The sequence below is a fragment of the Triturus cristatus genome, chromosome 4_2, assembly GCF_964204655.1.
Source record: "Triturus cristatus chromosome 4_2, aTriCri1.1, whole genome shotgun sequence".
NCBI classification, from domain to species: domain Eukaryota; kingdom Metazoa; phylum Chordata; class Amphibia; order Caudata; family Salamandridae; genus Triturus; species Triturus cristatus.
The window spans coordinates 492,983,456-493,007,083 of NC_140586.1; the positions used below are offsets into that span (position 1 = coordinate 492,983,456).

General features: G+C 45.9%; 1 protein-coding gene across 16 annotated transcripts in view; it reads left to right on the plus strand.

Moving 5' to 3' along the window:
• ODF2L (outer dense fiber of sperm tails 2 like) overlaps positions 1 to 23,628 on the plus strand; it is a 367,183-nt gene that overhangs the window by 274,974 nt on the left and 68,581 nt on the right. For all 16 annotated transcript variants that reach the window (XM_085602065.1, XM_085602056.1, XM_085602064.1 and 13 more), the window contains 3 exons: positions 6,312 to 6,397; positions 6,481 to 6,643; positions 12,950 to 13,075. In XM_085602065.1, coding sequence (XP_085458191.1) covers positions 6,312 to 6,397; positions 6,481 to 6,643; positions 12,950 to 13,075 — 375 coding nt within the window. The remainder of the gene's footprint in view (positions 1 to 6,311; positions 6,398 to 6,480; positions 6,644 to 12,949; positions 13,076 to 23,628) is intronic.

Sequence of the window (23,628 nt, forward strand, 5' to 3'; positions counted from 1 at the left end):
GTATCGACCCGGCCACCAGACCAGCACTAAGATATGATTCCTCTACTTTGCTGAGGCTTAGGAAAGAGAGGTGCTCCTTCAATTGTCTCTGCCTTGTACCGAAGGCATTGCCATTAACCACCCCGGACTACTGCCCTGGATGTCTGTCCAGTATCCCAAGGATTCTAAACCTTCCCATTGCTATTAAGGGGGAGAGGGGGGGAAGGGCGGAAATCAAGAAGTATCTCTCCCTAACATGCATTTTGTTAAACGCAAGATCTCTAGTCAAGCATTGCCTCGAGTGTGCTAGACTTATGGAAGAATTTGAGGCTAAGGTAGCTTTCGCCACGGAAACCTGGACCGATCCGGCCGCTGGGTTAGATATTGTGAATGCTACCCCCCCCCCCCGGATTTTCTCTGTTACACACAGGATAGGCCACTAAAGAAAGGCGGAGGCCTGGCGGTGATTTACCATCACTCTATCAAAGCATCCTTTCAGCCTATTCCTATGGATACCTGCGAAGCCCTATTTTTCAATCTTATGTTAACTCATCACCAATCCTTTAAGGGTTGTTTAGTTTACAGGCCACCTGGAACTAGAAATGCTTTCCTGGCTTCCGTGGGTACTCTATTGGAAGAGGGTCTGCTTTCTGATGCATTTACGGTTTTGGGCGATTTTAATTTTCACTTGGAACGCACAGAGGATGCTGACACTAGGGAATTGGAGGAACTGATGCTGTCTATAGATCTTAGGCAGCAGGTTGTGGGCCCAACACACAGGGGAGGACACACTCTGGATGGGATTTTTTCCAACCAATGTAATATACATTCCCAGAGCCTTCTTCCCCTGGCTTGGTCGGATCATTCCGCTGTCCAATTTGAAATTTTACTAAATGACCCTGGTAAGAAAACTACAGGGTACAAAGCCAGGATAAGAACGCGAGCGTGGAACAATTTGGAGGGAGACTCTCTGATTAAGTTTTTGTCCTCCTCCGCTGCCGTTATGCCAGGAGATGTGGATATAGCATGTCATAATTATACAGGTTGGCTGCAGCAAGCTTGTGATACCCTAGCCCCTACTAAAATTTTGCGGCCCAAGAGAGCACATCCTTCTGCTCCCTGGTACTCACAGGAGATTAGATCTCAAAAGCTTATTTGTAAGAAGCAAGAACGTAGATGGAGGAGCAATTATAATGAATCTGAGAGAAAAGCTTACAAAATTAGCCTCCAGACATATAAACAGGTTATTGTTACGGCCAAACAAACATACTTTGCCTCTCAGATTTTGGACTCAAGTAACTCAGCCAAAGAATTATTTAAGACAGTGGCCAAGCTGGCAGCACCGAAGCCATGTCCGGTTCAACCTAGCCAACTGCTGTGCGATGATTTGGCCGAATTTTTCCTTATCTAAGGTGGAGACTATTTTTGCGGTCTTTAACAAGAGGAGCACCAGTAGCCCAGAGACTAGCTGGGATGGCTCGAGGTTAGATCGTGCCTCCTATCCGACCTTTGTCAAATTTTGGCCAGTGTCCTCTTAAGACACGCAAAAGATCCTGATGGAAGCTAATTCGGGATCACCATTTGACCCGTGCCCCACTAAGGTGGCTTAACTAGCCTCTGGACCGATTGCGGACCAGCTTTCCAGTATATTTAACCTGATGTTTGAAACTGGGCTTTTTCCCAGTGACTGGAAATTAGCATCCATTCTTCCATTACTGAAAAAACCTAATCTTCCGATTAATGACACCAACAGTTTTCGCCCAATAGCTATACTTCCCCTTCCGGCTAAACTTGTCGAAAAATTCATGAACAGACAACTTAGTCTCTTCCTGGAGGATTCCCAGGTACTTGACCCCACTCAATATGGTTTTAGGCCAGGCCATAGCACAGAATCCGCCCTAATTAAAGCTACAGAAGAGATTAGGGAGGCAGTGGATCAGGGAGGCAAGACAGCTCTGATTTTGCTTGACTTGTCCGCGGCCTTCAATACGGTCCACCATTCAATACTCCGGAGTCATTTAAAGACGTGTGGGATTGATGGTAAAGCAGGGGACCTTATCAAATCTTTTTTAGCCGATAGAAAACAAGTGGTGACCCTGGGGGAGTTCGAGTCGAAACCTTTTTCCACACCTTGTGGGGTCCCTCAGGGGTCTTCACTCAGCCCCACCCTTTTAGATATATATGTTAGCGCGCTGGCACCCATCATAGGGTCCTATGGGTTCGGTATCACCTCCTACGCAGATGATACGCAAATTGTTGTATCACTGACACCAGGGGAGGAGGTGGATTTGGAATTGCATGTACGGGAGTGTATGGTGGCAGTGAGCAGTTGGATGTCCGAAAATTGTCTGAAATTAAACTCGGACAAAACGGAGGTCATATTGTTTGGTAATGCCTCTAACTTTTGGACCCCTGCCTGCTGGCCCAACTCCATGGGCACTCTCCCAATTCCAGCCAGAAAGGTGAAAAACCTCGGCATGATACTGGACGATAAACTCACCCTGGAGCACCAAATAAAAGTATTAACATCCAAAACCAGGTACACCATCAGAATGATGAGGAAAGTGTTACCCTTGCTCCCTCGAGATAGCAGGCATATGGTGGTAAGGGCCTTGGTAACAGCTAGACTGGACTATTATAACGGACTGTATCTGAACGCGCAGCAAAGCATACTGAACAAATTACAGATTTTGCAGAATGCGGCAGTCCGTTTACTTACAGGCTCCTCCAGATGTTCCTCAGTTACATTGGAAAGAAGAACACTACATTGGCTCCCCATAAAAAGCCGTATACGTTTTAAGGCTCTGTCCATGGCATTTAAGGCCTTGCACGGACTAGGCCCAGAATTTTTAAAGCAGCGTATACAATGGTATGTCCCGGGAAGAAGCCTTCGATCAAAAGGAACAAAACAGGCTCAAGTCCCACGTATCAGGAAGGCCCGATGGGGAGGTAGAAGTTTTGTTTACGGAGCCGTTAAGGCCTGGAATGATCTACCACTCTATCTTAGAACCTTGCCTGATCTGCTGTCCTTTAGAATGGAACTTAAGACCTGGCTTTTCCTGTATGACTGACCTCCCAACTCATGCCGCTCGTAACTTATAGGCTTGACCTTTCAGGACTTTCTAGACTGCGCCAGGACACCTCCGGGTATTTGTCGCGCTTTAAAAGTGTCATTAACATAACATAACATAACACTCAACTCCACTCTGCGCCTCTCTACTCTACCACACTCTATACCACTCCACTCTACCATCCTTCACTCGGTCTGTCCCCTGTGCGCCCCTCCACTCTACACCCCCCCACGCCCTCCATTCTACCCCCTTCCACTCAATGCCCTTCCACTTTACTCCCCTCTTCACCCCTCCATTCTATGGCCCTCCACGATACACCCCTTTATGACACAATACACCAGAACACTCTACTCTCCACTACACCTGTCCACTTTACTCCACTCTGCACCCCCCCACTCTGCACCCCCCCACTCTGCACCCGCCCACTCTGCACCCGCCCACTCTGCACCCGCCCACTCTGCGCCCCCCCACTCTGCGCCCCCCACTCTGCGCCCCCCCACTCTGCGCCCCCCCACTCTGCGCCCCCCCACTCTGCACCCCCCCACTCTGCGCCCCCCCACTCTGCGCCCCTCCACTCTTCAATACTCCACTCTACGATACTCCACTCTACACTCCACTCTACTCTGCGATACTCCACTCTGCTCTGCGATACTCCACTCTGCTCTGCGATACTCCACTCTGCTCTGCGATACTCCACTCTGCTCTGCGATACTCCACTCTGCTCTGCGATACTCCACTCCGCTCTGCGATACTGCACTCTGCTCTGCGATACTCCACTCTGCGATACTCCACTCTGCGATACTCCACTCTGCGATACTCCACTCTGCGATACTCCACTCTGCGATACTCCACTCTGCGATACTCCACTCTGCGATACTCCACTCTGCGATACTCCACTCTGCGATACTCCACTCTGCGATACTCCACTCTGCGATACTCCACTCTGCGATACTCCACTCTGCGATACTCCACTCTGCGATACTCCACTCTGCGATACTCCACTCTGCGATACTCCACTCTGCGATACTCCACTCTGCTCTGCGATACTTCACTCTGCTCTGCGATACTTCACTCTGCTCTGCGATACTCCACTCTGCTTTGCGATACTCCACTCTGCTCTGCGATACTCCACTCTGCTCTGCGATACTCCACTCTGCTCTGCGATACTCCACTCTGCTCTGCGATACTCCACTCTGCTCTGCTCTGTGATACTCCACTCTGCTCTGCGATACTGCACTCTGCTCTGCGATACTCCGCTCTGCGATACTCCACTCCGCTCTGCGATACTCCACTCCGCTCTGCGATACTCCACTCCGCCCTGCGATATTCCACTCTGCGATATTCTACTACTCTCTGCGATACTCCAATCCCCTCTCCGCTCCTCCACACCACTCCATGTTACGACCCACCTCTCTACGCCTTGAACCTCTATGCCATGACATTCTATGACACTCTACTCTATGACACTGTATTCCACGCCAGTGTATTGTAAGCCATTCTACTCGACTCTACTCCAATCCAATCTACACCACTCTGACATTCTACGCCACTCTTAGCGACTTTATTCTGCGCAAGTCTATGCCACTCTGGGCCCCTCCACTCTATGCCCTACACAGCCATCCATGCTACAGCTTTTCACAACACTACACTCTATGCCACTTTACTTCATTCTACACTATTCCACTCTACGGAACTCTACTCCACTCTATGCTACGCCCTGCTACTGTGCTTTCTTCCACTCTACATCACTCCACTCTGACAAACTACTCTACTTGGCAGCATTCTACACCATTCCATTCTGTGACCCTTCACTCTACAACCCTCCACAACACTATTCTACGCCAAGCCAGTCTATGTGGTGCCACTATACCACACTGCACTCTACGCCACTCCATGCTACGACACTCTGCTCCATTCTGTGCCACAAAAGTCTATGCCCCTCTACGACGCTCGACTCTACGACACTCGCCTTAATGCTTCTCCATTCTACGCCTCTCCACTCTCCTCTACACCACAAACTTTTAGCCATGCTGAATAGCAGCCATTCTTGTGTACAACATGGCTAAAACACATTGGCAAAGCCAGTAGCTCTTGCATAGGCGAGACCTATTGGCTTGCCAATGCTTGTTCTGCTGCAGCAAACGTGTGGGGATAATAACGGTAAAGGATCGACCCTCCCCCTCCATGGCCCCGCCCACCTGTTTACCAGTGGTCAGTTGGTTTTTCAGTCTCCCATCCAATCAGTGTGTCTCTCTCTCCGTCTGGTCCCAGCTTCAAGCTTCTAGTGGAGCGTTGATCGGTGTGATTCTTTCTCTAGCAAATCATAACTTCAGCGTGTTCCAGAGTAAAGCGAATTTGACGTCCCTCTTTTAACCGTGTGTTGTCCAGGGGGAAAATTGAATAATTTCCAAGGTGCTGCATTCTAGGTCATGTGTGTTATAATTTCGTGGAATATAACGGTTTATTGGGCACTGAACTAGGAACTTGAGCGTCTTAATTTATCCCTCACAAACTGTTTTATTCTGCCCCTTAAGTTTATGTATTTTTGATTAAGCCCATAAGGAAAATGCTGCCTATAATTGATTTGTTGATGCTGTGGTGTCATGTTTCTGTGTATGTTTGGGCTTAGTGGGAATGCTGTAGAATGCTGAGTAGATGCTGTGAGATTGTAATGATGCATAGAACGTTGGTGCTGTGTGCTGGATGACGCCTGGGAGTTGATTACTGGTGGAGGGAAAATGGAGCCCTAGCACGAGCCATCAGGAAGGCTTTAATGTAAGGGCCTAACATGCAATGAATGACTTGTACTTGATGGCCCCTGACACGTGTGAAGACCCTGCCCTCCAACGACAACAGTTGTCCAACTGTTAGAAAAATGTTTACAGATTTTGTTTATAATGCTACATGAGTCATTTAAGAGTATAGTGTTGACGTTTCATGCGAGAATGCAGAAGATTGGTGGTTCATTGGGCTCCAGAGCAGGAGAAAGGTTTCTCACAAATCCCACATAATTATGTGTCTTCTAGAGCGGTAATGAGAGTACTGGTGGCAGGCAATACTGTCCGTTTCTTAAGTTACTGCATTGAGGTATGCTCTGCTTCAGAAGAAATTGCCTAAACTTTTTGTTGTAGGATGTAATGCTTGGTAGACTTGATCGTCCCTTGGTACTGCAATTTACAAGACTAAGCTGTCCCACTCCTGTATTGTCCAAGATTCCCTCTCACAAACGGTCATGTTGAGCATTTTATGTTCTTCCCATAGGTTGACGCCAACAGTTTTTCCTTAGAAAACAATTCTTTGGAGACAGAAAATAGTCGAATACAGAAGAAATTGGCAGTGCTTAACCAGTACGTACAAACTCTAACTGTGTTTTACAGCTAATGTCTTTTAAGAATTGTTTTTTAATCATTTTTTTTTTTCTTGAATACAGAAAACTAGAGAATATGATTACACAAAATAGAGAACTTAAAGAAAATGTTGCACTCCAAGAGGAAAGTCTTCGTAAAAGTACACTGCAGCTAGATGAGAAATCAAAGGAATGCAGTACTTTAGTAAGATTACTGGAAACTGCTGTGGAAGAGGGAAGGAAACAGGTATGCATAGATATTAACACAATCTGGATACATTTTTTTTAAGGAAATCCCAGTCTGGTTTTCATTATTGAAAATGTATACATGTCAACAGTTAAATATAATAAGTGACTCTGGCGTTTCAGACGTGCTTTGGGTTCTTTATTTTTACCATAAACAAGTTATTTATCACAGGTGCCAAGGCCGCTTTAGTCAAAAAATATTGCAATTTACGTAAATTGATTATATGATATTTCCAGATCTTAGGATATCGGTGACTGGTCAGTGTTCTAAAAGCATTGATCACACGGGTGTAAAATATCTTCTTTGCACTGCCCTAATATTAGTTTCAGCTACTTTAGTTCTTCAGTTGTGGTGATTTGTTAAGCCACCGTGAAGTGTGATTAATCTCCTACATGTGTGAAGTATGACGTATAAGGTCGCATAAACGCACACCATTTCATACCATTGTTCAGTTTGTACTGTGATATTTTCTGCGCTCTGCATCTGGCATTATCTCTCATCACTGTTTTTGAAGGAGTGCCAGAATCTTTTCTCCATAACTTAGCTCTCTATGCGACTGCCCTCGGAGGCGTCATAGATTTTGAGACACGTACTTCTTCTTTGGTGAAATTACTGAGAAATGTTAGACAATAAGTCTTTGAAAGCTTTGCCCATGGTGTGCGGCTTCACACTAACTTCGATCCTCCCGGAAGTAATAAACAGAGCCGCATAGAAGTGCTACCGCTTCGTGCTGACCTCAGTTCCTTTATTTTTGTACTTTCCTGTGCATATCCGGAGCTCACTCCCAACATTTTCCTTAACTTTTGACAAGTTATAATCCATAATTCCTATTTCCAGTGTGCAAAAGCTTCATGTTCTCGTCTGTGACAGCTCCCCACAGGGTCTGTCTCTAGTGCTAGGCTTGATGCATGACTCCAAGTCCAGCAAGGACTATGCCTTTATGAACCCAAAGGTGACCCGAAAATGGAAACTATGCCCCTATTGCAGAGCCGCACCACAGCGCTCCATCAACTTTTCAGTTCGGACTTTGACCAGAGGCAACCAGTAGGGTGAATCTCAATTCTTTCCTCACAACTCTCCCTGATAGTCGCAACTCCTTGAGACCTTTGGGAAGCTGATGTTTCCGCAGCTCACTTTTGCCCTCGGTCGTCAGTCAATGCCAGCTGTTTACAGGGGAGAGAAGCCCATCCTTTATGGACATGGTTGCTGAGATCCTGCCGGCTGTCCCCAAGGAATTACGGGCCTTTGTGGCTCAAACCATCGCGTATGGTCAGGACACCGCAAAGTAGATTATTTGCTCTGGCAGGACACTGCTGATTGCTTGGGCCAGCAGTTAACACTAGTGTGGTCTGCTGCAAGCTTGAATGTGAGCCACCTGCTTCCCTGGAGATGTGCAAGACTCTTTAATGGGCCTGCCCTTAGTGGGTCTCACCTGTTTGGAGAGCAAGCATATTCAGCATTGGAACACATTCAAGGAAGCTGGGTCACAGCTCATTCTATAAACCTTTCTACTGCTGCAAGACAATAGCCTCACCAGCTTCACCCCTTTCGAGGCTACTTCTGTGAATTAGTGTACTGCCGACACCAAGGCTCACCACTCCCTCAACAGATATCCCAGTCCTTTCGGGGGTAGGGGATCACGCAGGCAATACACAGGTCATAAATGCTCACTTTGCCACTTGATTCAAGGTAGCCTGGCTGATGAGGGGTGTTACCCCGAAACCGGTCCCAGAATGCTTGTTTCCGGTTCAGGGAAGACCTGGCTTTGGCAGTTTGGGCTAGACTGTTCCCATGAGGCACAGGGTCAAGACTGATTTGCATATAGCTGGGTCTGAACTGAGGTGGCAAAGTGAGCTAAAGAACGATGATTAATCCAACCCAGATCTGTGACTGGGGGTGAGTGTCTGAAAAGATTCAACGCGCCGTCCATCATCTCTTTGTGTTTGCTTTGTTCGCCCTAAGTTGGCAGGGTATGCCCAGACATGGGTCCCTTGCTCACTTTGCCACTGGATCAAGCTAGCCTTGCTGATGAAGGGTGTTACCCTGAAACCAGTCCCAGGATGCTTGTTTCCCGTTCAGGGAAGCCCGGGCTTGGCAGTTCGTGCTGGACTATTCCCATGAGGCAAAGGGTCAAGACTGATTTGCATATAGCAGGGTCTGAACTGAGGTGGCAAAGTGAGCTAAAAACGATGATGGATTCAACCCAGATTTGTGACTGGGGGTACTTTTCTGAAAAGTTTCAGCACTCCGTCCATCATCACCTCTTGTTTCCTTGGGTCATAAATGGCCACAGACTTCCCAGTTCCGCTACTATCCACCTTAGCAGCACACAAGGTTCCTGTAGGAGACAGGATCGGATGCTTCCTCCATGGGTGGCAAAATACAATATCCAACAGGTGGGTTCCTCAGATTGTCCAACAAGGGTATGCCATGCCATTCCTTTTTGACCCACTGCATCTTCTACCCACATCCGAACCATCTATCAGAGGAGTACTTGTCCTTCTCCATCCAAGAAGTGCAGCCTCTTTTCACCAAAGAATCCATAAAGAGGATTCCGGCCCAGGAAGTAGGGGACTAGTTGTTACTCCTGTTATTTCCTTGTGCCAATGAAAGAGAGAAGCCTTTATCCTATTTAAAATGCTTTATTTCAAATGTACATATTCAAGATGCTCTAGCTGGCCCAGGTTCTTTCTGTCCTGAAACCAGGCAACGTGATGGTGGGATGGTGTTGTATCTCCAGTGCTCTTACTTTTATGTGCCTGTCCTGCATTACCACATACACTACTTTCAGTTCAAGGTAGGTCAGGATTATTTTTAGTTTGCCGTGCTCCCCTTTGACTTCACTGGTGCCCCTTGGGTGTTCACAAAAGTGATGACGGTGGAAGATGTACACCTTCTGTGGATGAGGATACCAGCTTTGCCCTACATTGATGACTGACTGTTAACGTCAGACTGGCCACAGGCAGTTGTGGATCACCTCCAGATGATGGCGAACCTCCTGAAATTATTGGGGTTGGCAATCAACATGTAAAAGTCACATCTGACTCCTTTGCAGAGACTACCCTTCATTGGAGCTATCCTAGATACAGTACAGTGTCAGGCTTCTCTCCTTAACAAATCCATAGCATTCCGGATGTGAACCCAATGTTTCATGCTTGCTTGTGGGTCTCACTAAGATTGGCCCTAAGGTTTCATAACCTCTTGGCATTCTGCATCCTGCTAGTCGACTATGCCAAGTAGCATATGCGGGCACTGCAAGGCTTTACAGTGGACATGATTGAAAGCTATTTGTTGATGCTTTCAATTTAATTTGGTATTGACATTTCTCATGTGTACGCCCTCTAAGCTGATGAATAGCAGCTCATTGCGTTTCCTCACCTTAAAGTCTTTCTTCCTCATTGCAATTACTTCAGCTGCCCTACACCACTTTTTTTTTTCTAACAAACTGGTGCAGAGCACTCGGTCTGCTTGTGAGTCATTTCCATGTCGTTAAGTCCATGATTCTTCCATCCTTCTTTGCCCGTCCTCACTCATTGAAAGAGGAGAGGCTCTATCAACTAGACCCCCAAAAGAGTTTTAAGCTTTTACATTATCGTACCAAGGACCATTGGGTGAATAATCAGCTTTTCGTGAGGTTCTCCAGGGAAATGAAAGAGAAGGTTGTGCAGAAGAGGACTCTGTCTAGGGGGATAATCCCTTGCATCAAGATCTGATATGCACTGGACAAAAAGCCACCTCTCAAAGGACTGAGAGCCCATTCCACAATGGCTATGGGTTTGACCACTGCATTGTCACGCAGAGTTCCTGTCCTTGACATCTGCCAGGCCGCAAGATGGTAGTCGGAGCACACGTTCACGTAGCACTACTGCCTTTACAGCTCGGTCTGACCGGATGGACATGTTGGGCATTTGGTCCTGCAGGACGTTCTGATCTGAGTCCACTTCACAGACCCACCACTTTGGGAAGTACTACTTTTGTATCTATTGTAAAGGCAAATAATCTGAGGTTAGAAGCATCCATCAAAACAACAAATTATTTACCTTCGGTAACGCTCTTCCTGGTAGGTACATGCAATGAGGTAACTGTAAACACGCTCCACGCCATGCACTACTAATTTTCCCACATATTACATGACTCATGCCATCTTCTTTGACATCCTTGATAATATAACTGCAATATTTGCAATTAAATTATTGATGTGGAAACTGGGCATGGTGGGGGCGCAAGTAATAGTTACTTTAGGGCATGAGTTATAGTTACTTGAGATAACTATAGCATGTGAATTTCTGTGTTTTTTTAGAGTTTAAAGCGTTACGTTGTTACTGATCGTTATATATATATATATATATATATATATATATATATATATATATATATATATATATATATATATATATATATATATATATATATATATATATATATATATATATATATATATATATATATATATATATATATATATATATATATATATATATATATATATATATATATATATATATATATATATATATACACATACACACACACCAAAAGGCTGGTTTCTCCTGGGTGTGCCGTTTGTCCGCCTCCAGCCAGCGGACTGAAACACAAAGACCAACGCTTGTTCTGAGTAAGAAAAAGCACGGCACACTTGGAGTCTTGTGAGGGCTTTAATTAGATCGAAATTCGCACAGCAGGCAGTCCATGAGAATCAGGCACATCTAAGTACTGGCAGTTCATGAAGCGTTGGCATACGCGTTTCAGCGATAAATCGCCTTCGTCAGTGCCGGTTTCACAGAGTCGCCAGCACACAGTTCAGCCACTATTTGCTTCTGTTCCTGTTAAAAATTAACACATGCCCCTCCTCTACATCATGTGTTTGTTGCAGCGCGATGACACTCCCACAGGCCAAGGGATGCTGGGACTTGGAGTCCGAGTGGGCGCCTGAAAAATTTCTGAAACGCTCCAAATCATCAAGTGATGCTCCCAGGTCAGTGAGCACGGGCCTCAAGCCAGCTCGAGTGCCCGCGGGGGTGTAAAGTCAAGGACCTCACTGGTTTCTCCATTAGGCACACCATAATTCCTCCTCTCTCCCCATTCCAGCTGATACTGCCAAATGACGATACACCTTTTAGGGGGGGCGCCTTGTTTTGCCGAAAACAAAAATTACCAAAAGGCTGGTTTCTCCTGGGCGCTCCTGATCGAGAGGGTGTGCCGTTTGTCCGCCTCCAGCCAGCGGACTGAAACACAAAGACCAACGCTTGTTCTGAGTAAGAAAAAGCACGGCACACTTGGAGTCTTGTGAGGGCTTTAATTAGATCGAAATTCGCACAGCAGGCAGTCCATGAGAATCAGGCACATCTAAGTACTGGCAGTTCATGAAGCGTTGGCATACGCGTTTCAGCGATAAATCGCCTTCGTCAGTGCCGGTTTCACAGAGTCGCCAGCACACAGTTCAGCCACTATTTGCTTCTGTTCCTGTTAAAAATTAACACATGCCCCTCCTCTACATCATGTGTTTGTTGCAGCGCGATGACACTCCCACAGGCCAAGGGATGCTGGGACTTGGAGTCCGAGTGGGCGCCTGAAAAATTTCTGAAACGCTCCAAATCATCAAGTGATGCTCCCAGGTCAGTGAGCACGGGCCTCAAGCCAGCTCGAGTGCCCGCGGGGGTGTAAAGTCAAGGACCTCACTGGTTTCTCCATTAGGCACACCATAATGCCTCCTCTCTCCCCATTCCAGCTGATACTGCCAAATGACGATACACCTTTTAGGGGGGGCGCCTTGTTTTGCCGAAAACAAAAATTACCAAAAGGCTGGTTTCTCCTGGGCGCTCCTGATCGAGAGGGTGTGCCGTTTGTCCGCCTCCAGCCAGCGGACTGAAACACAAAGACCAACGCTTGTTCTGAGTAAGAAAAAGCACGGCACACTTGGAGTCTTGTGAGGGCTTTAATTAGATCGAAATTCGCACAGCAGGCATATATATATATATATATTATACAAAGACGTATAGATGTGTAGAATGTGATGTATTTGTTACCATTGTTGAATGTGGGAAGGTCCATGACTCACAAGAGGCAAGTATCGAGAATGTCATTGTAAAGAGGTGTCACGATAGGGACACAATTGTACAGATACAACAGTCATGACGCCTCTCTCCTCCCTCAACAATGGTGATAAATAATATGTTGCAGAAAAGGTCTGTGTTTTTACTGATTGAACTGATCTTAAAATGTCAATGAATGCTAAAAATTGCTACCTAGGTGCCGACTGTATTCCTGGCAGTGAATGTGGTTTTATTCTGTTTTTTGGCAATTCAGGTGTCTACAGAAAAGGAAAAAACTGTTTTGAGAGAGCAAACTATTGAAAAGAGAATGCTCGAATTGGAAGCTGAACTGAAAAAGAGAACAGAGGAGAAAAAGCAGATTGCTTGCACTTTGAGCATTGTGAGTACAGTTTAGATATTAATGTTTTTAATATTGTTTAAGATTAATTTGACATGTTCGTTGACACTGCTGTATTTTCTGGCCGTAACTGGCATTAAGTTTTAGTAAATGAAGATGGGCGTGGCCTAGCAAGATGGCCAGGTAGAAGTGTTACCACAGAGCTCCCATCCCGACATCAATATCCTACCGAAACCTGGCAGAGCCTGTGGGTAACAACACCCCAAAAAAGAATCTGCTTGCTCACTGGAAGCTCCAGTGCCACATACTACCCTCCTAAGATGATTTTGCAGGCTGGGCTCCTTGCTGGTAGCGTAGGATAATGACTACCCCTGTAGTCGCGGGCCTTGTGGCATTGCGGAGCCGGTACTGTGGTGTGCTGCATCACTGGAAGTAACGGAATATTGGCTCGAGGGTGCTGGCCAAACTCGGAGGTGAGGTACTGCCGCTGAACTGCGCGGGGCGTTGAGGGCTGCTGCAAGGCTTCGGGAGGCGGAGCGGGTCTCGGCAGATCAAACAAAATTGTGGCCCCGCGCCCACATTGACAAAATGCCCCGGGATGATGAGGACAGGAAGGCTTCCGCAGAGGATCCAGAAGCAGAGGCGGTGACCGGAGCAAAGATAGCGCCCACCCCCCTATTGCGGAGGCTCTCCTGTGCGACCTACAAGCTTGGGTAAGCGTAGTTGGAGGCTGGTGGAGGCGGCCCGACATTAAGGCAACCCATGGCGGTGCTGGAGATACGGGCGGTGGAGGCCAGGTGTATAGAGGACCCCTTGCCTGCCTTGAGATGAGAACACTCCCCAGGCAGACGGAGGGACCCCAGCAGGGTCAGTGCCCCTAGCAGTTTGTTGCAGCAGTACATTTGGACAAAGATCAGCGCAAGAGGTGGGGGGCCCAAAGAGAAGACCTTCTGCCCCTGAAGGCCCCAGTGGAGAAGGAGAAGGGGGAAGAGTGGAAGGAGTAACCCCCCATGACTGACACTAAATGCAAACAAAGGGGGAATAAGAAATCCCAAGAAAAATAAGGGAGGTAAATGAATACACACATGAAGAGTAACAATAAGAAAGACAACAAGAAAGAACAATCCCAAAACAATACAGGGATACTGCTGAACATACTGAACTTGGGGAAGATGCTACTGCTGATGGCTAATGGACTTTAATGTAACCTAGACTGGTCAGCAAAGTCTAGCCGTGACAGAAGGCCAAAATAGAGGGTGCAGCCGGGTGATAAAGAAAAGCTCCAACAAGGAACTCCGAATGTCACTCATGGAACGGAGGGAGTTGGCTACACTCAGTCGCAGCAAGCCTTGAAGTGCTGGCTGGAGAGTCTGATACGGTTGATCCTCTGAGACTGACCCCCCACTGGAAAAGGGGAACCCTGCATCTGATTCGACAGAGTGAACACCAGGTATACTGGTGCTGGCCACTTCGAAGATAACAATGGTTAAAGACTAGCTCAAGAGGGGGGCAAAGGCTAACAAAATAAGGAGCTCAGGAGGGTGGTGACCAAGCAGGTCTGGGATGTGGAATACAGACAATAGGCACGGCTGGAATCCTTGAGGCCATACGGGACTCTAAGATGGCACTGGAGTCCAAAATGGACAGTATGGCGATGGTCATTAATCACCTAAGACTAGACCTTCGGCAGGTCACAGAAAGGGTCAGGAATACTGAGGGCGAAGTAGTCTCACTTCGCAAAAATGTACAGACTCTACAAACTGTGATGGAGACGCTACATACCAAAGCAGCGCAAATAGGTGCAGGCATAGAGGATCCAGAGGGTGCTCCAGAAGAAATAATCTGAGTTTTTTTGATTTCCCTGAACGGACGCTTCTCGGCTGAACTGTTTCTTGAGGACTGGTTTGTCACTGCACTTGTCCCCGTCCGCCTCTCCAAGTTCTTTACTATCAAAAGGGCCCACCGTGCGCTGGGACCAATTTCCCCAGCTGGGAGCACCTCCTCAAGCACTCATAGTGCGAATGTTTAACCACAGGATAGGGCCACAATGCTACAATATGTGCACGTACATTGCCCTCCCCAGTATGAAGACAAACCGATCCATATCTACCCGGATTATACAAAAAAGGTCATGGATCTTCGTAACAGTTTCCTGGGAGTTAAACACAGGATTTGTGAACAGAACATCAAATACAGCCTGCTGTTCTCGGTGAAACCTAGAGTGCAATATGGTGCAAAGGTGTTCTTTTACGAGACTCCGCAGGAGGCTGTGGCCTGGATGGACTCTGAGGGTCTCGGTCAGACGGCTCATAACCAAGCATGGCGTGAGCAAAAAAAAAAGAGAATACGGAGTTCGGCCGGATCAAAGTATCGCCAGTGGGATGGTTGCAGGCTCTAGAGGCACAGACTGGGGGTCATATACTGGTTGGTACTGATGGCACCCTGCGAGCAGAGGGGGACCCTTGGAGATACAGAACTCCTATACGATATTGTGCCTGTTCAGGAAACGCAATGCGATTGGACGGCAGGGACCTTAATGGGCCCGTGCTGGGAAGACAGGCCCTTGGTCACTCCTTAGACGCCGGGTCTATGGGAAGAAAAATCTAAGATGGCCCATTGTGACTGATCTATTATTCATTACTCTGGTTGAATTGATCGTTAATATGGGTAGAAAGCCGGCTGAGCTGCTGATACCGACACGTCTGAGCACACTGCTGAGCCCCCACTCGAGACTTGTTAGGAGCTGCGGGTCTGGTTATCTGGTCAAGAACTACACTGAGTAAAGCTGTTTGGGTATTAGTTGGGGAAAAGGGGATTGGGAGGGTTATTGTGGTGGGTTGATTGTCCTCTTGACTAATTGTTGAGTTGGGAGTGATGTTGGGGGGCTTCTGCCTATGGGTGGGGTGTGGAGGGACAATCTAAGAGTATCTTTTTTTTTATTTTTGACCAGTTTCTTGCACAATTGCAATGTTTTTCTTTGCTCAAAGGGGAGGCAAAACGTTCATGTCATTGAGATGCATATGAGACTGCCTTTGGTGGTTTATTCAGGGTCTCCCAGTGGGGCGGTTATCTAATAATGTCAAATGGAAGGCAAAACAACCAGCTATAAGTTTGTGGCCTGGAATGTTTGCGAAACTAAATATTGTGCATGCGTACCTGCGGAGATATGGAGTGTCAATAGCGTTCCTTCAAGAAACTCACTTTTGGGGGGATTGTATTAAACATGTCAGGAGATGCTGGAGGAGGCAAATATATCCTACCTCATTCAGGATATTCCGGAGGTGTACTAATATGGGTGGCACCGGGAGTCACATATAGGCCCATGAGAACCTGCTTGGATGGTGATGGTCACTATGTCATGGTGGTGGGTACACTTGACGCATGTAGCTTTCTCCTTATCAATATTTATGCTCCAAATGTTGGTGATGGGGCCTTCTTGGGTGCGATGCTCGGGTCAGTCAAGGTTTCCCCTGAAGTGTAGATTGTGATGGGTGGTGATTTTAGTTGTGCCCTGAACAGTAATATAGACAGATCCCCTTCAAGTATAAATGCCAAACCTAGAGCCGTAGCAGCACTACACTAGATGAAGGGTGGTCTGGGGCTGATGGATATCTGGCGCCAGAGAAACCAGTCTGTACGAACATACTCCTGTCATACCCCAGAGATTCACACATACAGACGGCTAGATTATTTCTTCATACACAAAACTGCAGGCCATAGAATCAAAGATGTTCAGTATATGGCTTGTTACCTCTTGGACCACTCCCCATTATCTGTGACAGATGCACTTCATAGGCAACTACCGAAAATACCACTCTGGCGCTTCAACGCAGACGCACTTACTGACCCTATATTCCGGGATGCTGTTTGTAGGGAATTTGAGGAATACTTTTAGCTTAACTGGGAATCCACGGACCGAAGGGCCTCGGAATGGGATGCCATGAAGGTGGTCCTTCTGTGGTAAATATTCTTTTACCTAGACTGAATTTCATACGGAATCTAAAATAAAGTAAAATAGCTCAGAATAATAAGAGGCAGAATCCGTGGTATAAGAGGTTTTCTGAATGGGCTTTATTCCAAAATGGCCGACTCGAGTGGCGGCCTTCAGGTTCCGTCACCACGAGGGTTCAGGAAGTGAAGTACAATACTTTATTGACAAGAAGTAACTTTTATAGGTCATACATTACAATGAAACGAATGTAGAGGGTGTAACAATTGATAAGAGAAATGACATAGTAAATACGTAATCGAAACTAGGCGTAATAATGAGCAAGAAGAAACATGATTGGCTCTGATTATCACACATAGGTGGATCTATAAGATAATACTTAACATAGATGCGCGCGCAGCAGCATGACGTGTAATTGACGTGCAACTAGGGGGTGAAGGGGACTTGACATTTAGCTCTACATGTGGAGACGAAAAGTCTGGGGGGTCAAGTCAACCTAATCCCAAATCATATCTAACATCCTATGTTTAGAGAACTATGTTATCCACAAGGAAGGACTCTCGGACAGAATCTATTCTATACTGACTGTGCGTGTGTGTACAAGCGTCTAAATGTCTACACTGAATGCGAGAGGATGGGAATATTCCATGGTGACAGGGCTATGAATTACTTGCATGAGGATGGAAAGGCCGAGTCCTTTGCTTGGAGCTAAAGGAAATGTTTGCCTAAATCACTAGACAGGAATGCATCGGCTGAAAAGCAAAGTAGATAATTCGAAGGTGAAATACAGCTTCTTGGCAGGCAGGCGAAACTGGCCGAGGCAGGCACCGTTAGCTGCACAGGGAGTAGGACAAAGTTCATGGATACAGATGCGAGCTCAAGCTGAAGCTGTCAGAGACAGAGAGCAGGGAAAGGCTTTGAGGACAGAATCGGGCCTATTCTGCCTGAACTGTAAAAATAGAGTAACTTAGCCATATAAAGTCGGTGGCCTTTCATACTTCATACTCGAATATCCAGCCCATTGATGGCGGATCTGACAGAGAACATGTTGATGGTGGACGCACATATGTTTGCGTCTTGGAAACTGGAACTGGAGGGAACATACATGTACTTGTAACATGCATATAGAATCGTTGGGGTCCAAGATAGGGGACATAACCGATCAGGAAAATCCACATTTCCACATTCCCTCCTTGTCCCCTACTTGCCCTTCAAGAGATATCAATCTTCATTATTCCATCGATTTGCTCATGGAGCATCATTTCTTCTTCCTTCTTCTTCCGGCATTTTGAACGAGAACCTTGATATGGAATGCACGATGTGGCACACAGACCACAAATCGCTGGTCCACATTGCAGGCATAAACAGCAACTGAAGAGCATAAGAAGGCCAATTCCTAGGAAGGATAGAACTCTCCATCCCCAGGCTGATATCACACTCCAAAACCACCCGGACCACGTCCAAGTGCCTGGATTCTCGTGTATCTGGCTCACAATCTTATGAAGGCGTGTTATAGCTTTATATACAGATGGCGAATTTTCTGGTATGAATATGCAGCAGCTGGATCCGATGACCCTGCAAGCTCCGCCCCTATCGGCCAGGATGACGTCAAGAACAAGACGATTCTGAAGAACAACAATTCTCATCGCTGATTGTTCCTCTGTCAGATTGCCTAGGGCGGCTATAGTCTCGTTTACTACAGCTTCAAGAGTCTTGGTTAGTCTACGTATCAGCTTACTATTTGATATTGTACCTATATAGGGAAAGATACCTTTATTGAAATCTACATACTTGTCCCATGCCGTCTCAGTATAATCGACAACTGGGAGATCTCTTCGCTTTCTATTGTGTACTAAATGAACATTTCGATAATAATCAGGAGGAGCTAGGAAAACAGGTGGCAAAAGGAATGCTATGTAACAGGTACCATCCCAATCTAGAGGCAGACGCATATATGCCGTCTGACCACATATAAAGTAAGAATGGCGAGAAGCTCTAAATGAAGATTTACCTCGATCACTATATTCTACTGTAGTAACGCATTGGCTATGGCCCATATATATGGAACCAACTTTTCTTACACATAATTCACCCTTAACTGGAAATACTGACATAGTGGGCAGAATTATTTCAACTTCGGATTTGACATTCAGAATCATAAGATTAGGTGTAAAATTACCTAATTTATACACTTCATTTTCTAGATCAGTTCCTGTTCTACTGGGGTGACCCTCCTTATTAGGGTGACAGACGTTGAATAAAACTAGATTCAGATTTCCCCATATCCAATGTTGTTGATAAACTGCTGTGTCTGGGTCTATGGAATTTAGTAAGCTAAACCATGCTCCACAGGAGCCATTATGTGTGAACGGATGTGGAAAGAAAGGCAGAACTCCTTTGTTATTCTGATAGGGAGGGAGTCGGCCACACACCCAACAATTGGTGGCATTACTAGTCTGATGGGAATGATGCAACATACTAATGAAAGTGTTATTGCGCAGCGCAAGTCTATAAGATAATTCATGTGGCGGTAGGTCACTAAAAGAATGTTCAGCAGCAATATTATAAACATGTCTAGAAATAGGATGATATATGTGCAAAATCACACTCGTAATAATTATTAAAAGACTCAATAAAAACAGAATTAATAATGTCCTCATACAGTAGCTACGCAGTGATTTACAATACGCCTGTCGTTTCAGCATTTCTCGGGTATTTTCTCTACTCAGGTCCAAGGGATACATGTCAGAGACAATTCAACCGCTTCACCTTGGAGAGGACTTAAACAATCAAATTGCTCGACTGTTTGGGCCTAAGCTTTAATTTATAGTTCTGAGAGTCATTCTGTTCAACAAAGGGAAGTTTTGAATCAGTCTGTGAGGGAGTGCAGGGCACAGTGTCTATATCCGAGGATAGTCCATGAAATTTCTTGATGTGGCTGGAATGTATCCAGCCCTTGCGGCCCTCAACTTTCACGGCTGTTCTTGTGGTCAACAGGACTAGCTTGGGTGCCTTCCACCTGGGCTCCAACTGGGTCTTGCGGTCGAAATTCCTCACAAACACCAGATCACCCGGAACAACGTCATGGGGTTTCACCTCAGTGTTGTCAGGAAAGGCTGCAGCCACCTGTGAACGACAAGATTGTAGTGCAGACATCAAGGAAGCCAAGTAATCTGTTAGCATATCACAATTAACATCAGTTATTTTACGTGGTATAGGCGTCCCCCACATATTTGGTGGTCTTCCGAAGATCACCTCATACGGGGATAGCCCTGTTCGAGAGTGTGCTACCATTCTTATGTAAAACAGTGCAACTGGTAAGGCTACTATCCAGTCAACACCTTTCTCCTTACATATTTTAGACAATCTGATTTTCAAAATTTGATTATGTCGTTCCACGAGACCTGCTGCCTCGGGGTGTCGGACACAGTGGAATTTCCACTGATATCCCAACAAAAGTGAGACATGTTTCATTAATTCGGATGAGAAAGGCTGGCCGTTATCTGAATATATAACACGTGGTAAACCGTACCGTGGGAAGAATTCTCGAACTAACTGTTTGGCAGTAGTCGGGGCCGTGTAATCTGATACTGGGTACGCCTCAGTCCATCGGGAGAGAGCGCAGACAACTACAAGAACATATTTAAATCCTCGACATCGTTCCATCTGGATATAATCCATTTGGAGTACTTCAAAAGGATGATCAGGAGTCTGAAATCCACCCTGTTCTACGGGAACACTTTTTCCTGGGTTGAACTGACAACATATCATACAGGTACGGACTTTTTGTTTAGCTGCTGCTCGTAAATGTTTATTGAACCAAATGTGTTGAATGCTATCTAGCATAGCTTTCTCCCCTAAATGCGCCGGACTGTGAATTGTAGCTATAATGGCTTGGACCATAGAGTCAGGAAGAAACCATACAGATTTCTCCTTCGTCATCCATCCTTGATCTGTCTGGATCCCTCCTAGTTCAGTCCATTTCTTTAATTCTTCTGCAGTAGCATGTGTCTGTATGTCAATTACGTCAAGTGCGGGATCCTTAATTGTCATACACTGTGTTGGTGTCTGAACTATTGGCTTTGTCATGTCGAATGTGCGAGTCTGAGCAGTCTGTTTAGCTGTTCTGTCAGCTAAATCATTGCCTTGAGAAATGATATCAGTAACCTTCGTGTGTGCTTTACATTTCATAATCGATATAGCAGTGGGTAGATGTATTGCGTCTAACAAGGCATGAATGAGGGGACCGTGCTGAATGTGGGCACCATGGGAAGTTAAATAACCTCTCTCTCGCCACAGCACGCCGAAGTCGTGTACAACTCCGAATGCATAACGTGAGTCAGTGTATACATTAACTTTCTTATTTGTGGCTTGAATACAGGCTTGTGTTAGAGCAATAAGTTCTGCTGCTTGGGCTGACAAAGTATCTATACAGTTTGTCTCAATAACTTCAGTGTCTGTTGTGACTGCATACGCGGCCACTAAATCTCCTGTACTTGTTCTCATGCACGATCCGTCTACATACAACGTCAGGTCTGGATCTAACAATGGAACGTCTGTCAAGTCTTGTCTAGGTTTTGTCTTTATTTCAATAATCTCAACACAATCATGAGCTAGTGGGTCTGTTCCAATTACAGGTAACAGTGTAGCAGGATTCAATGTATTACAACGTCGGATCTCTATGTGTGGCTGAAACAATGTCAGTTCATAACCGGTAAGTCTTGCTATGGTCAAGTGTTGTGTTTGCGTTCGGTTCACAAGAACCTCTACTGCATGTGGTACTTGTACTGTCAATGGATGTCCTAACACTATGGCATCGCTCTGTCTGATTGCTAAAGCTGTTGCTGCCACTGATTTCAGGCACGCAGGCAAAGCCTGAGCTACGGGATCTAATGTACTGGAAAAATAAGCGCATGGCTTGCGTGATCCTGCTTGTTCCTGAGTGAGTACTGACAAGGCAGTACCTTCGCGTTCTGTAACAAAGAGTGTAAAATGTTTGCTATAACATGGTGTTGCTAAAACAGGTGCTTGACATAAAGCTTTCTTTAAGCTTTCAAAAGCTTGTGTATGTTCCTGAGTCCAAGGGAGAACAGTCGATGTGGCTGCCTCCTGTGTGGTTAACTGAATGAGTGGTTTTGCTAGGAATGCATATTGAGGGATCCACTGCCTACAATATGAAGTGAGGCCTATGAAAGCCCGCACCTCCTTTTGTGTCTGGGGTATTGACATGTTAGCAATTAACTGGATGCGATCTGGTGTAAGCTGCCTTCCCTCCTTGGACAGCGAGTGACCAAGATAAATAACTCGCTGGACACAGAATTGCAGCTTAGAAGGAGACACCTTGTGCCCCTTGTCGGCTAGAAAATGTAAAACTGTCAGAGAAGCCTTTTCACATTCGGATTCGCTTCTCGCGGTGATCAGTAGATCATCGACATATTGAAGTAGTGCAGTATTGACTGGCATGTGGATACTGTCAAGTTCTCGTTTCAGTGCTTGGCTGTAGATGCTGGGACTTTCTGTGAATCCTTGGGGAGCGCGTGAGAATTTAAAACTGCGCCCATTTAAACTGAATCCGAACAAATATTGGCTTTCCGGATCTATGGGGACGCTGAAAAAGGCATTCTTGAGATCAATTACAGTAAAGAATGTTGCTTCGGAATCAATTGCTGTCAATAATGATGATATATCGGGGACCACAGGAAATTGTGGCACAATGCACTTGTTTAGTTCACGCAAATCAATAACCAATCGGTATACTGGCGGAGCAGTAGGATCAGTTCGTTTAAGAATCGGAATTATCGGTGAATTACATACATTGGAGTCTGTTTCTACAACTACTCCTTGGGCAATTAGCTCATCAATGATTTTCAGCAAAGCCACTACAGCATCTTGCGGTAACTTGTATTGTCGCATTCGTGGTAGTACCACTCCTGCCTTGAGTGTGACTCGATATGGTGTAATATTCATGCAACCAACATCAGTAGGGCCTTGTGCCCATAGATGTGTAGGTAAAGTCTGTAGTCGGGGATCCATGTCTCTAGACACATAGTGACCTTTAAAATCGCGTAAAAACAACCTTACTCCTTCCGGAGAACAACATATTATGGCTCCTAGGGCTTTCAGAGTTTTAATTCCTAACAGATTTTCTGGGCATGATTTAGTAAGCAATAAATCTGTAGTTCGTGTCAAAGGTCCTATCGTAAGTGGAAGAGGCTGTGATACTTCATTAACAATAGGTTTTCCTGAAAAACCAAGGGAGATATTCTGAGAGCCTGAGAGGGGTGCCCCTGGAACTTCACTACGTTTTATAGTTGTTCGACTTGCCCCTGTATCGAGTAAGAATTTTCTATCTTGACCTAACAATTCACTATGTACATAAGGTCCTTCTTGATCTACAGGAATCTCGATAAGGGGTAAGTCAACTTCCCTCTCTAGGGTGGCTCATGCGTAACGCTGATACTCAGGGTATTCATACTGTGCGGTCTGATACATTTGTCGTGTTGTGGTTTGTGTGGCAGTAGCAGGCAACGGTGGTGCAGCTGGCACAAACTGTATTGGCTGTTGTGCGGCTGGCATGGCCTGGGCGTGCTGCATAGCTCCTTGTTCATTCTGATCCTGTCTGAGTGGCCGTTGTCTTTCTTGTGTT